The sequence below is a fragment of the Lonchura striata genome, chromosome 10, assembly GCF_046129695.1.
Source record: "Lonchura striata isolate bLonStr1 chromosome 10, bLonStr1.mat, whole genome shotgun sequence".
Classification (NCBI taxonomy): domain Eukaryota; kingdom Metazoa; phylum Chordata; class Aves; order Passeriformes; family Estrildidae; genus Lonchura; species Lonchura striata.
This window is the reverse complement of record NC_134612.1, coordinates 25,408,906-25,425,420: the sequence shown is the minus strand read 5'-3', so window position 1 is coordinate 25,425,420 and position 16,515 is coordinate 25,408,906. Positions and strand designations below refer to the sequence as shown.

Below are 16,515 nucleotides of genomic sequence, written 5' to 3'. Positions count from 1 at the left end.
TTAATAGTTTAATCCTTCCCCTCGCTAAAGTTTGCATTTGCCCCCATCATGGAGTCAAAAATCGAGTTTAATCCTTCCCCTCACTAAAATTTGCGTCTGCCCCCATCATGGAATCAAAAATCGAGTTTAATCCTTCCCCTCGCTAAAATTTGCGTCTGCCCCCATCATGGAGTCAAAATTCGAGTTTAATCCTTCCCCTCGCTAAAATTTGCGTCTGCCCCCATCATGGAGTCAAGAAATCAAGTTTAATCCTTCCCCTCGCTAAAGTTTGCATTTGCCCCCATCATGGAGTCAAAAATCGAGTTTAATCCTTCCCCTCGCTAAAATTTGTGTCTGCCCCCATCATGGAGTCAAAAAATCAAGTTTAATCCTTCCCCTCATTACACTTTGCATTTATTTGCATCATGAAGACAAAAATTACACCTCAATCTTCACTCTCTTTACACTTTCGTTTGCCTAGAGTAATCCCCCTTCCTCCCAGTCTTCCAGAATTTTAGCAAAAAAAAAAAAAAAAAAAAAAAAAAGAAAAAAGAGAAACAGTATTAAAAACAATAGAGAGAAACACTTGCGGAGCAGAGGGGATGGTAATTTTGTTCCTACTTCTGAAATTCTACCTGGAAAATAATGCCTGTGTACCATAACTAGAAGAATTCTGTGGAGTATGTGTGTGTGTATATATATATATATATATATATATAATATATGTATGTATATATATATATATGTACTGCCCTGACCCTGCATATAGTCTCTACTTATTTTTAATGATTGAAAATGAGCCCTGTAAAGTCTTCCATGTTGACAGAGCTCATTATAATTTTCCATGACACTTGTTGAGAAAAATCAAAGTTATGACAGGGGATGTTTTTCCCAAGTGTGAAAATGAAGTCACCGAGTCCCTCGGAGACTGAGGAGTATCAGGAAAGATAATTTGATTTAGCTCCTGAGGAAAACAATGGTTTTTCAGACTATGTGTGTTTTATCCCTGGACATTTCCCAGAGGACGAGGCTTGGATCTAGATATTTCTCCAAAAAAACCCCAAAAGTCACAGAGGCTGAGTCACCGCAGCCCCGTCTGTTGCACAAATGTGGCAGCGATGTCACAGCAATATGAGGAGGGTAAATTAGTCGGGGCTAATTAATGCTGGTGCTATTCCATGGAGGCATGGCTTGTCTCAGAGGATATAAAACATTTTCTCCAAGAGTGGTGTAGGACAGCAACCCTTTCACATCCCAGTCTGGATGGACAAAAATGACATTTTCTTGATACAGCTATTTACTTTTTAAAATGTAATGCGGATTTGCCACGTGGTAATGTTGTAAAAGAATACATAGAGATAAAATTTTAAAAAATAGTATCTTTATTTAGTGCTCTGTTTCATTTACAGAAAGAAGAGAGAGCTCGGATTGTTCAGCCCAGAGACGAGAAGGCTCTAGGGAGAATTTAGAGCCCCTTCCAGAGCTTAAAGAGGATCCAGGAGAGCTGGAGAAGGACTTTGGAGAAGGGATGGGGGACAGGACACAGGGAATGGCTTTGAACTGAGAGGGCATAGGTTTAGATTAGATATTAGGCAGAAATTCTATGATGAATAATGAAACTGGACTCTGGTGTGAACTATGTGTTCCATTCCTGCCCAGTGCTCAGAACTTGTCCGAATATGATGGTAAAAAAATCCCCCCTGTGTAAGACACAGCCTGGAATTTTATGAACAAAACCCTTTTATTCCATCGGTGCCCTTTCCATCACCACCTTTTCCATGTTTTTGTTACCCCAGACGTGCCCATCCCACCCCTGGTGTGGGAAGGATGGAATGGGAAAGGCAGCACATCCTGGCTTAAATTTTCCTTTAAAAAAGCATACAATTTTCCTATTAAATTCTAGTCCTGGAGAATCTTCCTCCAAATCCAGCCCAAAAATCATCTTGCTGTACTTTGCTGCTTTTATTATATATATAGATTAGTAAAAATATGTAAAATATATTACATTTTTAAACTTATATTAGTATTTACTAATATTTATTAGTTAAAATATGTAAAAATATAAAATTTATTTACTAACACCCCATTTCCTTTCTGTGTAACTCCATATAATGATAGCCAAAACAAACTTTGCTCTTGCTAAGTTATGAAGGAAGACAATCCTCTGGTGGTCTTTTGATCTGATATCATCCAAGGAATAATTTATATTGTGATTTCATTGTAGACATCAGAGATTAATCAAGTGCATTTTGTGTAACTGTAATCTAATTAAACTGCTTGGCTTTCAGAGGAATAATTTCTGTTTGATTTTACCTCAGGATCACAGTACAAAAACACTCAGAAGACCAATTTCAAACCCTTGATCCAGTGTCACTGGGCTGTCTTTTAAAAAAACCCCAAACAATTGGATATTTTGATTCTAAATCAGTTTTTTTTACTAAATCAGGTTTTTTTTTTACAGTTTTTTTTTTACTGTAGCTGCCTACAACATAATAAATTATGCATAAAACACAAATTCTCATGGTATGGTGCTGTTCAGAACTTCATGTGATGCTACAGAACAAAGCTCTGCTTCTTTAATATTTTTTGCATATTTTTTAGCTTGGAAAATAATAATGCAAATATCAAGGTGGGAATTAGGATCTGCTCACCTTCCTATCCTTCAAGCAACAGATAGATTTGTTTTACAAAGGGTTCACATTTTCTTTACAATTCACAGTTTGTGAATTTTGAACCTCATTATGCAATTAGAAAATGTTTAATTCTCAGCTTATCTTAAACACCTCTTTTGAGGAATAATGTGAATTGATCTGAATGCTGTTCCTAATATATTAGTAAAAACATATATAAAATAGATAAAATTTATTTATTAACTGTACACTTAGGTGAAAGGAGCTCCTGCAAATGGCTTTTCATAGCCCTATCTCCCTCCTGTAAGAAACAAAATGTCATGTAAAGCTGCAAAGATTTGTGTTGCACACAGAAAAACACCCATTAATCCTGGGGTTTAGCCAAATGGAATAGCTGCTATTAACAAAGAAGCAGCCCGCTGCTGGGAGGATATTTTATAATAATCTTTCAGCTGCTGTGCTGACTTTTGCAAGAGACAGGTTGGAAGGAGGTTTTTGATGGGAGTTGGCTGACGTGCTTTGGATGAGAGGAATAATCAAAGATTTGACCCACAGACACCTGGACAGCTCTGCTGTCTTCCTTCATAACTTAGCAAGAGCAAAGCTTGTTTTGGATATTATTATATGGAGTTACACAGAAAAGAAACGGGGTGTTAGTAAATAAATTTTATATTTTTAACATATTTTTAACTAATGAATATTAGTAAATACTAATATAAGTTTAAAAATGTAATATATTTTACATATTTTTACATATTTTTACTAATCTCTATATATAATAAAAGCAGCAAAGTGCAGCAGTGTTTGCTCCCTTGTGGAGGAACATTTTCATTCAAAAGCTGCAGAGTTCCTGTGCTTGTTTCCCTTGGGTTTGTTCATTTAGAACCGCTGGTTACACTGTGTTCTGCTTTTCTTTCTATTTAGACAAAAAGAAGTATTTGCAATTCAAGAAAAGATTCTTCAGTCAGGGTGGCACTTATAAACTCACTTTTTAAAACCAGCTTCTTACCATGATGGACTGCACAGGCTTGAGAAGGAAAATCAGCTTTAGGTGTTGCCAGTGTGCCAGGGTTCGCTGCTTTTCCATTTCTAACCCTTTCTCTGGGTGGGCCACTGGGATCCTGGAGCTGCTCCGGCCCCTCTCACACCTTAGGGCAGCCAAGGGCTGGCTGTGGCACTGATTTTTTGGGATCTCTCCCTCATTCCCACCAGCCCTGGGCTCTGCTGTGTCCCTCAGAGCTGCCTCGGGGATCTCATCCCACGAGGCCTCTGAACGTCAAACACCCCCAATGAGCATTTCCCCACGAGTTAAAGTTAAAAACATTCCACGGGGGGATTGCCTTTAATTTGCATCATTGCCCTTGCTACAATTCAGCCCTTAAACCTTCAGCTTTTAATGTGCTAAAACAGAGCTTTTGCAGACAAATTTGTAGGTCACGATGTGACCATTGGCAAAAATATTCCTTGGTACCAGAGCTGGAGTAGATCCCAAAAATCCATCAGCTGCAAATAGTTCAAGAAGAAGAGGAGTCAATCCTCAATCAGCAGATTGTGGAGCTGCACTTCCCTGCTGGTGTCCAGCTGCTTTGCCTTTCCAGCACAATTTCCCTACTAAAGGAAATTTTCCTTAAAAAAAAAAAAAAAAACAGTATAATTTTCCTATTAAAGGAAAGGAAAAAAATCGTTTGAGGATGAAAAAAAAAGTGAAGAAGTGGTTAGTGAAATGAGTCATGTCAGTGTGCCCTGGAAGATCCCGGGATGTGTTTTTTCCATGTTAAAACAAATCCTTGTAGCACTGCTGATGGTGGGACAGTGACAAAAAAAAATGCTTCTATCTCTGCTGGTTTGGGGTGAGTTCAAGCATATTTCTAAAAGGAAAGGAAAACTTCTGATCTGCTGGCAGGTCTGGGAGCTCCAGTATTCTGGATCCTGTTCCACTTGACTGCAGGAAGGGAAGCTGCTTTTCCATCTTTAATTCCTCAGGTTTCCAAAAGGAAGGCTGATCACTGGATTTGAAAAATCAATCTGCACAAATGCTCAGATAATTCAGTGTGACGTGTTAGGTGATGTGGTTCATGCTGGACACAGAAACACTGACAGGATCATGAAAACGGAGACTTTTTGGGGAGCAGCTGAGGTTTAAACTCTTATTTCTGGCTTTTAACACTTCTAGGGAGCAAACCCAAGACACAACAAAAATGTAAATGTCCAGATGCAGATTGCTGCTGTCAGTGCTGTGTCTCAGGCTCGGTTTGAAAGGAAACTCGAATCATGGGCTGAATAAGGAATTTTGAAAGACTCGGGCTTGGTATTGAGCAGAGAAATGAAAATAATCCAAGTTTGCATCTCTCTTTGTTCTGCTGTAATGGAGAAAATGAGAGCTCTGAGCAGCAGCACTAACGAGGCCCATTCTCCAAGGCTCAGGACTGAGATTTCCTTGATTTTCTGCTGGCTGATAAATGGTAATATTTCTGTTCAGCTTTTCTTTGGAGGGGGAATAATGGGCACATCATTTTTCCTGAATTACGGAGCATTTCAGCAGCTTCAGGGATCTGTGCCTCTGTCAGATCACCCAGTTCAACCCTTTCTTTTAATGCTCATTATTCCTCTTTATATTCAAATCTCACTTCGGTTATGAACTGGTAACCAGGGCTCTTCCAAATCACCACCGACTTTGGAAAAAATGGGAATTCCCATTTAGGAACGTGCTTGTTTGGGCAGTTTGGACATCACTCATTGTTAGGAATTTTCAGTGCCACAAAGTGAAACTTCATCTTAATGCCTGATGAAAAAAATGTGGGCTTTACCTACAGAGCAGAAATTATATATTTGTATATACATATATACACACATATATATATTTATATATTTTTATATTTTTATATATTTATATTATATATATATGTATTTAATATATTTAATATATTTGTATTTACCAAACTGAAAAGCATCTCTGAAAATAAGCCCATCGGGGCTGCACTGAGGCAGGTTTTGTTTAAAAAAAGCGATTTTTGGCTGCTTGGTTTAAGTCTCAGAGAGTTCTCGCGCTCCGTTTGAATTTGCAACCCGATAGTTTCGTTTTGACGAGCTGCAGGAAGCCTCACACACCACAAGATGTCTCAGCGAGGAAACACATTTTATACAAATATTTTTTAATAATATTACTCAATTTTCTGGTGTTTTTCTCGGTTTTTCCTCAGTGCTTGACGGGGGCTTTTCAGCAGCACACGAGGAAGCCCAGCCTGTAAAAATTCACCCGTTAGCGTGGGCAATAAATGGTATTTTAAATAATCAATGATCCAAATGACTCAGTGGAAAACCTTAAGCGTCAAAAAGAAAGGGCTCAGTGTAGGTGACAGCTAAGAAATTTTAAATTTTAATGTGTAGGTTAAATTGAAGAGTTATTTGAAACTATAATTCATTTCCACAAGGTTTGACTTCAATATGTTAATTATTTTTAACTATTCACACTCAGGATTAAGACTGTTTAGAGTTGCTATGAGAAGACAGTTCTGTGCAGAATATTTTCTCCAAAGTTGCAAAGTTACATAATCTTTATGGCCTGATATTATTTTATCTGTGAAACTGCTGCCTTCAGCTTTGACCGTTCAGGGAGAGCACAGGGAAGTTCCCCCTGTGAGCTCCAGGAGGGATTGCACACATGAAATGTTGATTTTGAAAGAGGAGCAGCCGCAGCTTTTGCATCAGAGTGCAAAATTAATGGCTGGGAAGGAATTTTTATTTTATTTTATTTTATTTTATTTTATTTTATTTTATTTTATTTTTTGCTTTCTATTGCTTTGTGTATTCACAACATTCAGTACTCTGGCCTAAGAATTTTCTCACTTTTCCTTTCGCTTCCCCTTTTTCCTGGTATTGCAGTCGTTTATCTTCCCCCACCATCCCTCCAGATTAACTCCTTAAATTCTTCTTCTGTAATTCTTTTTTTTTTCACCTTTTCAGAGAATTCAAGCTGTTTCAATACTGATGGGCACCTAAGAACTGCGTGACCACCTACAGACATTTTAGGTACATTAAACCTTTATTAATTAATCTTCAACAAAGGAAATTCCACGTGAATTCAATCCGAAATTATTCCCCTTATTGTTAATTCTCAATAAAGGAAAATCCACGAGAATTCAATCCAAAATTATTCCCTTTATTGTTAATTCTCAATAAAGGAAAATCCACGTGAATTCAATCCGAAATTATTCCCTATTGCTGGGAAAGGCATCCAGCCCTGAGCCACCTTGTGAGGAGCCAGACATGAATTTATCATTATTAATGAAGCTGTTTGCAGAACGCTTTTATGTTTTGTGTTACATCCAAATGGCAGAGGGATTTCCACAGCCATCTGGGATGGCCCTGTAAGAAATAAAACTTCTCTGAGTTCCTCAGGGAAAGCTGAGGGACTCACATTCCTCAGTGATAAACGTGTGTGCTTTAGATAAAATACCTGAAAACTATTGATTAAGGCACAGTTACCCTTTAACAGCCAAGCAGAATTTCAGAGGAGATTGGCCTTTGTCTGGATCGATAAAATCCTTGCTGCTGTTCCCAGCTATAATTGCTGAAACCAAACAATATGCATGGCTCAGGTTTCAGAGCCAGGTGGTTTATCAAACTCACAAAATTACTTATTTTTGCAGGTATTTTGCCAGAATCAGGGTAATACAAGGCCTGGAAACTTCTCATTGGCCAGGCAAATAGAAAGGATAAAACAAAGTAAAAACAAGTCAACAAGAGGTTAAAACAAAAGTAAAAACCCAGAACAAAACGATGATCTTTGCACCAATGGAAGCACCTTGTGAGGCAGTTGAATAAATATGAGGAGAACAAGGAAATAATAAAAATATTCATCAAAAGCCGCGGCTCATAAAGCATTGTCAGGAGGTTTGCATGCATGGTGGGAGAGGAGAGCTTTGAGGAAGGACGTGGCAGAAAACAGTGAAACGGGGCTGTAAATGTCTGTAAACGTCTGTAAATGTAAATGTCTGTAAATAAATGTCTGTAGGTCACTCCGAGGAGCGGCTGGGAGCAAAGCCAAAAACCCTGGGGAAATCTGATCAGGAGAGACGGGAGCTGCACTGCCCTTGGCACTCCTGGGAAGGACAGGACAGGGACAAAGCTCTGCTGGGGACAGACAGGGAGGGGACCCCAAGGTGACAGGGCTGAGGGGTGGCGTGGCAGCCCAAGTGCCACAAACTCCTGGGGACTGAGGTGAACAGGGTTTATGCCTTTATTAGTGAAGAGGTGTGCAGTCTGTATGTGACACCCTGACCAGCAGACCGTCCTCTCTCCTTTCCTCCTGGCACACGGGGAGCCAAAGGGTGAGGGGACGAGCCAGGATCTGTTGCCGAAATTCAGCAGCTGCTGTCCCCTCTCCTCCCCTCCTGGTAACACCAATGAGAAGACCTGGATCAGAAGGCTGCTGAGAATAAAACTCTGATTTATTCCAAATACCCCGCTCTTTTATACAGACTTCTTCGTGAGGACCAACTCCATTGGTCCTGAAGGGAAAACAACCAACACATTGGTGCAAAGTGCTTGATGCACAGTGATGGAACTTAACTATAAACAATGTGAAAACAAGAGAGATAAAGAATTATTTACATTATTTTCCAGCTCTTTCTCAGGCCTCTGCCTGGCTAGAAACTCTCAGTTTCTTCCTTTGACTGAATCTGAGTCCCACACACCAGGAAGAGCTGCTCCTTTGTTCCTGCATCCCACAGCCCAGTCCAGTCCTCTGCAGGCTCTGGTGACAGGTCAGACACAGAGCAGGGATGTGGTTCCCTTTTCCCCATCCAGCCCCCTCCTCTGTGCCCATCTTCTCCATTTAGGGGTGTTTTCATCCCCAAAACCCCCTCCCGTGATTCCACTGGTCCCTCTGTTTTGCATCCCAGTCCTAGAACGGCAGTGTGGGTGGGGAGTGTAGGTGATCCCTAGGAGCAATTAGCTAATTAACATATTAGTCAGTACTTAGCTCAAGCCAGCAGTGTCCCAGTGTTGACACAGGAACCAGCAAGGCTGTTTTGATCATAACAGGGATGAGCAGGAGCAGCATGGGAACACCGAGCACTACTGTAAATGCAGGCGAACCCAACGGGAAGAAATGACAATGTCTGACTCAATTCAGAAGGCTGAGTGATTTCTTTATTATAACTATGCTAAAATACATCAATATACTATATAAAAGGAGGATACTAAAACTACAAACTACTTTCCCTGACTCTAACTCACAACTTGTGACCCTCTCTGAACCCAGCCCCAGGTTGGATTGGCCACCAGGCTCAAACAATCCTCACCAGAATCCAACCAAGCACTCACCCCAGGGAAACAATTCTTCAAACACATTCCACATGGGAAAAACAAGGAGCAGAAATAGAAATTGTTTTCTCTTTCGTTTCTCTCTGTGCACCTCTATGAAAAGTCCTGAGAGGGAGAGAAATGTGCTTGCCACAGAGCATGGCTGTGGAACGGAATACTGGAGAAACTGAAGCACGAGGAATGCCCAGTTTACTAAAATCCCCTGCCTTCAGAATGTGTCTGGGCTCGCTGCAGTCCATGAATTTCCATTTGCAAATGGTCCCTGCAGTGGGGTGTTTGCTGAGGGCCTCCACCCTCCAGAATTTACATCCCAAATTACAGCCACTTGGTTAATCCAGGCTGTGGCACCTGAGGAGATGGATGTCCAGAATCCAAGCAGGTTACCTGAGCTAATTAAAATGGAGGAAGCCTGATTGTAGCAGCACAAAACTCAGCATGGCCCGTTTAGTTGGGGGAAAAAACCCTGTTTAATGTGCACACAGCACTTCAAAGTGGTGCTGTCTCCTTTGCAGCACCTAGAACTTGTTTGACACAGGAAAGTCTTTCCCTTGGTTCAGTTACTTGTTGGAAGTGAGATGGCACAGGGCCATTTTGACACCAGTTATCAGAGCCATCAACACCAGTTATCTGACACTGGAGGAGCCTTGTCTTCATTCCTTAGACAGCACACTTCTCCTGGATTCTAAATTATTGGATGTTGTCTCCCAGGCAAAGCAGGAGGGAGTGCTGCTATCCAAATTATTCTGCTGTTCCACACCTTCCCTTAAAATGACATTTCATCCCCATTTCACCCCACTGGACCCATGTTCAGTTCCTAAGCTCAGAAACCTCAATGTGACTTCAAACCACAGGGATCTTACCAAGGAATGGCCAACAGGACGGGTCCCATCCTCTGGGTCTCTCAGCTTTTAAATGCTGCCATCCAAACACATCTCCCTGGGAAGGTCCTGCAGGATTTGGGGTTCAGATCCTTCTCTTTTTGTGTTCCACTCGTTTTGTCACGCTGACTCTTCTGTCAGCACAAAGGATGGGGGACAGCAACTCTTTAAGGAATAGGAGCAGACACTGAAGGATTGGAGCCCTTCAGCTCCACAACACCTGCATGAGACTGCCGTATTTAAAAATGCAAAACAGCAGGATGAGCCAATGAAAACCCAAATTTGGAGCGAAATAAACAGCTGACCCCAAGATCTGACCCCAGCTCTTCAAGGCTTTTCATCCCATGAAACGTTTTCAGCTCCCAAACTTCAGCTCCACTGCCTCCAGGCTCTTCAGATTCTGATTTCTCACCATCTCAAAACATCCCAAACCCTTCAAAAATCCTAGAAGTTTTTTAGTGAGCGGTCTGTAAAAATTCTGAATAATTAAATAAGCCAAACTTATGCAGAAATAAATTATTCCTGTGCTGTGGGTTGGATTTTAGCACTGGCAGAATTCCTGAAAATTCTGCTCATGGTGTTCAGTCAAGCAGTTCAAACTCCCCAAGAGGGATGGAGCTGGAAACTCTGGAACCTTTGGAAGTCCCTGGGTACTGATTTCACCACGGAACATGTGATGGGATCAGATATCCAACAATTCCCAGGCTTGCCCCAGTGATGGAATCTGAGGTATTGATGATTTTGAGATTGTAGAAAGTCTCTGTCTGTCAGTCCCCTGCCAAAGCAGAAGCCATAATTGGTCTGTGCTGGTTCCAAGGTTGTTTATTCTGTTTATCTCTCACATGTTCTGCTGCCCTGCCCAGCTCTGTCCTGCAGGGCAGCGTGTGGGGCTCTGCCCTCAGTGGGATGTGACAAACATTAAATACCAGAAACTCCCTGGGTTGGATTTACAAGAACGTGCCAATATCTGTCACCTACGTTGGACAGTGTGTCCCCAGCCTGAACCAACAGAAAAATGCCAACACCACAGTGAGACATGGAGGGCATGAAGAAGGAGAAAAAGGACAAGGCACACCCAATTTCCTCCAGCTTGTCCCCTTTGGACCCCTCATCTAGAATCCTAAAATTTTACTTTTGCATCCATGCCACACTTAATTATTACTGATATCAAACACTCAGAGCTGGTAATTGATCCTGTAAGATTGAAAACTCTTTTCCATGGACAGAGATCACAGCCAGTGTCTCTGGGGGCTCTGTCCAGGGGGTTCCTGACCCTGCCAGGGTCCCAGGGCAGCCAGAGGGAAGCTCTGGACTCCCACACCCCAGGGGCACACAGAGCACTGGGGTGAGCCTGTGCTCGGAGCTGAGCCCCAATTCCCTTCCTCTGCACCTTCCCAAGATGTGCTGAGTGCCAGGGAGGTTTTTGCTCCAGGTTTTTTTGCAGTGCACTCCATCTCTGTCCCATCCTGAGGGAGCTGAGTGCTCTGCTGATCCAAGCAGATGGAAAAGCCCCGGCAGCTCCAGGAGCAGAGGAACCCGTGAAGCTCTGGATTGATGTCCCTCATCAATGGAACATTTATCCCCAAAGTGGGGATCAGCTTTTTGTGCCTTAGCAGCCCTGCCTTTAAGGGATGGTCACTTTTCTCTGTCTCACTGAGGTTTCTAATTCAACTTTCAGGCATCTAATTCCTCTGAGAACCTGTGCCTCCAAGCCAGTTTGACTGATACTTATTTCAAACCATTAAAATGATTCCAAAAGGTTGGAGTCTCCTTGGGCAGTTAAAACAGGCCTGCCTTCACTTCTCTGGGAAACCAAGCTCTTCAAAATGCCATTTTTAAATACTTGATATTCTATAAAGTGAATGGAATTGAGTTTATTCCTTTCCTTTGAAGCACAATGTAAAACATTTCTTCGAGTTGATGTGTCATTTAGTGTAATTTGATAACCCGCAGAAGGGCCTGTGTGCCAGAGAGCTTATTTTCATTTTTAGTTGTATGAGCTGGTCTATTTTACTACTTCATTTCTCCCTTCAGAACTTGCTTCTTGGCTAATTAGAGACCCTGGTGCACCTTCATTAAATCTCTCAGGAGTGTTTCTCCCTCAGGAAGTCCTGAGGCTGCAGAACTAAATTCTGCTTTATAACAGACATGTGATCAGATTAGGAGAATTCACCCTACGCACATGCAAATGTTTATAAATGTGTCAATATGAAATAGTACATTTTTAAACTTTGATTTTTTTTGGCTTGGAAAACCAACATTAATGACTTTTAAAGATTTTTTTAGGGACAGAAGATGGTATTTTGTATTGAGCCCAAATCACCAGAGCGGGCAATGAGAAATCCAGACATTTACTCTGCTTTTAGCAAGAGTCTCAGCATGACTCAGGATTCAGCCCCTGGTAATTAATTAGTCTCAGTATTAATAACAGCTACTATTGGGAAACTTCCCTTTGTTTACAATTTCAGCAAACCCACCTGATGTTTTTTGTCTATGAATAACCCGTGCATGAGACAACAGGGAATGTCTGGGTGATTTTATTGCTGCTTCACCCTTTTATAACTGGACATTCCTGTCTGTTTATTAGTAAGAATGAAATATAAACTTCCTACTTCCCACCTACTTCCTTGGTGTAATCTGTGGGAACTCAAAATGTCCCTCAGACATTTTTGGAGGTTCCAGGCCCAGGTCAGAAGCATTTGAGACCCTGGCAGGCAGCTGCAAACAGCTGTGATTTTGGGATTGAGTCATGGAATGATTTACCAACCTTGCAGGGAGAACAAGAAGTCACAAAAGTTTAGATATTAGAGTAGAAGTAGTCACAAAGTAAAGGGAAGAATTTCTGAGTGCTGTACAGGGGGGTTTGGTTTTGTACATGGGGGTCAGAGGGTTTAAGATGGATTTGGGATTTGGGCCTGCCCTGTCCTCCCTCTTTCTCCTTCCTCACCTCCATGTTCTTGGTGATGTTGGCACTCACAGATTGGTTTAGAGTAGAAAATCACCATTTAATATAGGTAATAGGCATTGGGGAAAAACTGTAACCATGTAACACATAATGTACCATATAAAAGATAGAAAATCACCATTTAATATAGGTAACAGTCATTGGGGAAAAACTGTAAACATTTATCATGTAATGTACCATATAAAAGATAGAAAAGCACCATTTAATATAGGTAATAGGCATTGGGGAAAAAATGTAAACATGTAACATGTAATGTACCATATAAAAGATAGAAAAGCACCATTTAATATAGGTAATAGGCATTGGGGAAAAACTAAAAACATTTAAAATGTAAAACCATATAAAAGATAGCAGCAGCCCTGGGTGGGGGAGACAAGAAGAAGAAGAAGAAGAAGACGAAGATGAAGAAGAAGAAGAAGATGGAGGAGGAGGAGAAGGAGTCAGAGAGGATGTCAGGGTGTGTGTGTGCCTCTGCCTGAGCTGTGAGCAAACCACAGCAGCTCCAGGAGAAAATCTTTTAGATAACTTGCAATAAACTGCCTTGAGCCCCAACAACAGGAGACTACTGAGCTTTTTTTTGGAAGCATGCATTGGAGGAGAGATTTTTCCACCACACAGAGCCCACCCCGACCTAGGGTGGGCTCCAGTAGCAATCCTGAAACAAAAAACCAGGAGCACAAGAGGATCCCTACCAGGACTTTTCCAGAGCCCAGGCCAGGGAAGTCAGCACAAATCCAATGGGATTCAGCTCTTCCCTGGCTGATCCCTGTGAGGAGGGCGGTGCAGGAACAACGGGAGCAGCACGTGGATCTCTGGACAATGGGAGGTCCCAGCTGCACCTTGGGGACAGCACTGGAGCCAGGCTCTGCCTGGGGCTGGCCAAGGAGCTCGTCACCACCTCTCTGCTGGAATTGTTTCCAGAGCGCAGAAACAGCCAAATTCTCTTGTACATAACTGAGTTAAAGCTCTCACCTCACTCTATTTTTAAGTAAGCAACACATCTATGGCATTTATTACAAAACAGCATTTGATCACTGCTCACCAAATGGCTTGGCTGGTTTATATCTTGAAAAAAATTGATTTGACTCTTCATTTGATTTAACCACTTAAACACTGCTCACTTATTTTATTTCCATGTGCTTGACTGCCCCTTTCTCATCATTCAACTTGAATAAACCCAAATAAATACAAAAATAATAATAAAATGCTACAGAGTCTCATCTCAGGTATGAGATACCCATCAGGTATATCAAGTTTCTGCAGGTACAACAGCAGAATTTAATATCGCCAAAGTCCTTTATAAATATTTACGTATAAAAGTTCTTCAGAATCTGATATTCCAGATTTAATCTGTCCAACAAAGAGTCACCAGAAGCGATGATAGAAATCCTTAAAAAGAGTTGAGTTCCTTCAGGGTGATGAAAGTCTCCTTTGACTTCTTGTACTGCCTGGCAAACGTGGCCACCCTCTGGAGAGCTTCTGCCAGCCCGTCGCCCGTGATGGCACAGCAGGGCTGCACGTACCAGTTCCTGTCACTGCAGTACTTCTTCATCTTCAGCTTCCTGGTGACCTCCTCGGCGTTCAGAGCTCCAGGCAAATCCTGCTTGTTGGCCAGCACGACCACCGGCACGTTTTTTATGGATTCGTTCTTCAAAATGAGCTCAAATTCCCTCCTGGACTCCTCCAGCCGCCGCTTGTCAGAGCTGTCCACCACGTACAGCAGCGCGCCGGCGTCTTCCAGGAAACTGCTCCAGAGCTCTCTCATGTTCTTCTGTCCTCCAACATCCCAGAATGTCAGTGTGAAATCTTTCCCTGCTTCGATCATGTCCACGTTGAAGCCAACCGTTGGCATTGTTACAAAAACATCGTCAGACCTGAACTTGTAGAGCAGCGTGGATTTCCCCGCCGAGTCCAGCCCCAGCATCACGATGTTGGCCCCCTTCATGGAGGGCTTGGCGTTGTGGAGGCCCATTTATCCCGGAGAATTCTGGATTCCAGGGATATTCCCCTCTTCCCTGGGCCCAGTTTGTGTCGCTGCCTTTCCCCCTGCTGAGGTGAGGCAGAAGCAGAGAGGGAGAAGAGGCAGCTGGGAGCTCTGGAGCAGGCGGATCTCTGCACAAACACGCTGCTTTTATCGAGGTGATAAGGAGCCACGGGGCTTCGGAAGCTCCGTGCCAAGCCCGTGGGTGGGACTGGGATGAGTAACCACGGCCCCACTGGCACAGGCACAAAGGTTACAGGCTGCCAGCTTGTTTGAACAGCAGCCTGATCCATGGATTCCCCGATCACAGCCAGGTCCTGGCTCCCAGAGAATCCCCCTGAGCATCCACAGACATCTGGGGGAAAAATGAGATCGAGGCCTTAAGTTTTAGCTTTTACATTCTGATATTTTATATTCAGATTCTGTGCTGCTTTAGTGTGGAGGTCTGAGCTTCATGCTAAGTGTTGGTGAGCTCTAGAGCAGAGACAAAACAATTCCTGCTCCAGCTGGGCACCAAGGACAAATGATCCAAACCTCAGCCCAGGAGCACAAACAGCGTGGGCTGGAGAGAGAAAAACAAGCAGGGTGGGACTGATGGGCTGGAGCTGGAATGGGACAATGAACTCCAAGGTGCCAATGGAGCAGAACTGATCCCAGGGAGAGCCCCGGGAGCGCTCGTGCATTTTGGGACCATTTTGGGTCATTTGGGTGCAGCCCTGGCTGGGCTCTGGTGCTGCCCAAGGTGGATCCATGGAGGAGATCCTTGAATAAATCCCTGCTTTATTCTGGGACTCTGCCCAGCCTCTGCTTAGGGCAGCCTGCACAAGGCATCTAGACATGAACACAAGCAGTGAGGAGGGGAGATTTAAGATTTAAGATTTGTCCATACTTAGCAAGCCACAAAATCAGCAGGTAGCTGATTTATCAGTGCAGCTCATCTCCCACAAACTGATCTGAGGTGGTCTCAAATGTGAGTTCCAGCCCATGGTCTCGATGAAACCCTGAGAGAACTCCACTAAAACTGGGCTCTGCTCTAAGCAGCTGCCTCAGGGACTCCTCCTGCCAGGGCTGTAAACTCCGGGAGTTTGTTTGTGTTGTTGGTGAACGAGTTTAACTGCGCCCCACAAGGTGGAGCCTGATGCTCTGGTCATCACTGAGATCCCGCTGCCTCCCATTAAAAATTCCTGTTACCTTCATTTCGCTCTACTCCGTGCTTGCCCAATGAAGATTTCCTTCAGGAAAGGGTCAAGAAGCGAGGAAATAACCAAGCCTTGATAATTTTTTTTTTTAAATAACCAAGTCTTGATAAGTTTTTTTTTTGGCCACCATTCCAAGTAGCAGAACAAAACAAGAGGAGATAAAAATACAGTCAGCTATTAATGAGTTCCTATTGACTGCTCATTTTCCTGATAGTGCATGCACCTTGGGCTGCTCTGACACATCCTGACTACTGCAGGAGTTGCCCTTACACCCAGGAAAACATTTCTCTTTGCTTCAGAAAGTCCAGAATCAGCAAAAAGACGTAAAGGTCTTGTAGCAAGCTGCTGACTGATAGAGCAATCATTTCGATAATTACGACATTGGTTGCGTAAAATCCACCTCAGCCCTGACAGACAAGTTATAATCTGGTTTTCTCTTGAGACTAAAAGGGTTAGAGTAACTGGGGGCAAAGAGAGATGACACCCACACACTCACTGCTGCACGTTTGTCACAGTTAATAACACGCATGGATTATGTGTAGGGTTTTTCAGGAGC

The 16,515-nt window shown here is 42.7% G+C and overlaps 1 protein-coding gene across 1 annotated transcript; it reads right to left on the bottom strand.

Moving 5' to 3' along the window:
* Positions 1–14,169: 14,169 nt before the first annotated feature.
* Positions 14,170–14,751, bottom strand: ARL14 (ARF like GTPase 14). Its single transcript, XM_021541699.2, has one exon. The coding sequence runs from the start codon at positions 14,749–14,751 to the stop codon at positions 14,170–14,172; it is 582 nt and encodes a 193-aa protein (XP_021397374.2).
* Positions 14,752–16,515: the final 1,764 nt, after the last annotated feature.

Coding starts and splice junctions, on each gene's coding strand:
- ARL14 (XM_021541699.2), bottom strand. CDS start 14,751: ATGGGCCTCCACAACGCCAAGCCCTCCATGAAGGGGGCCAACATCGTG.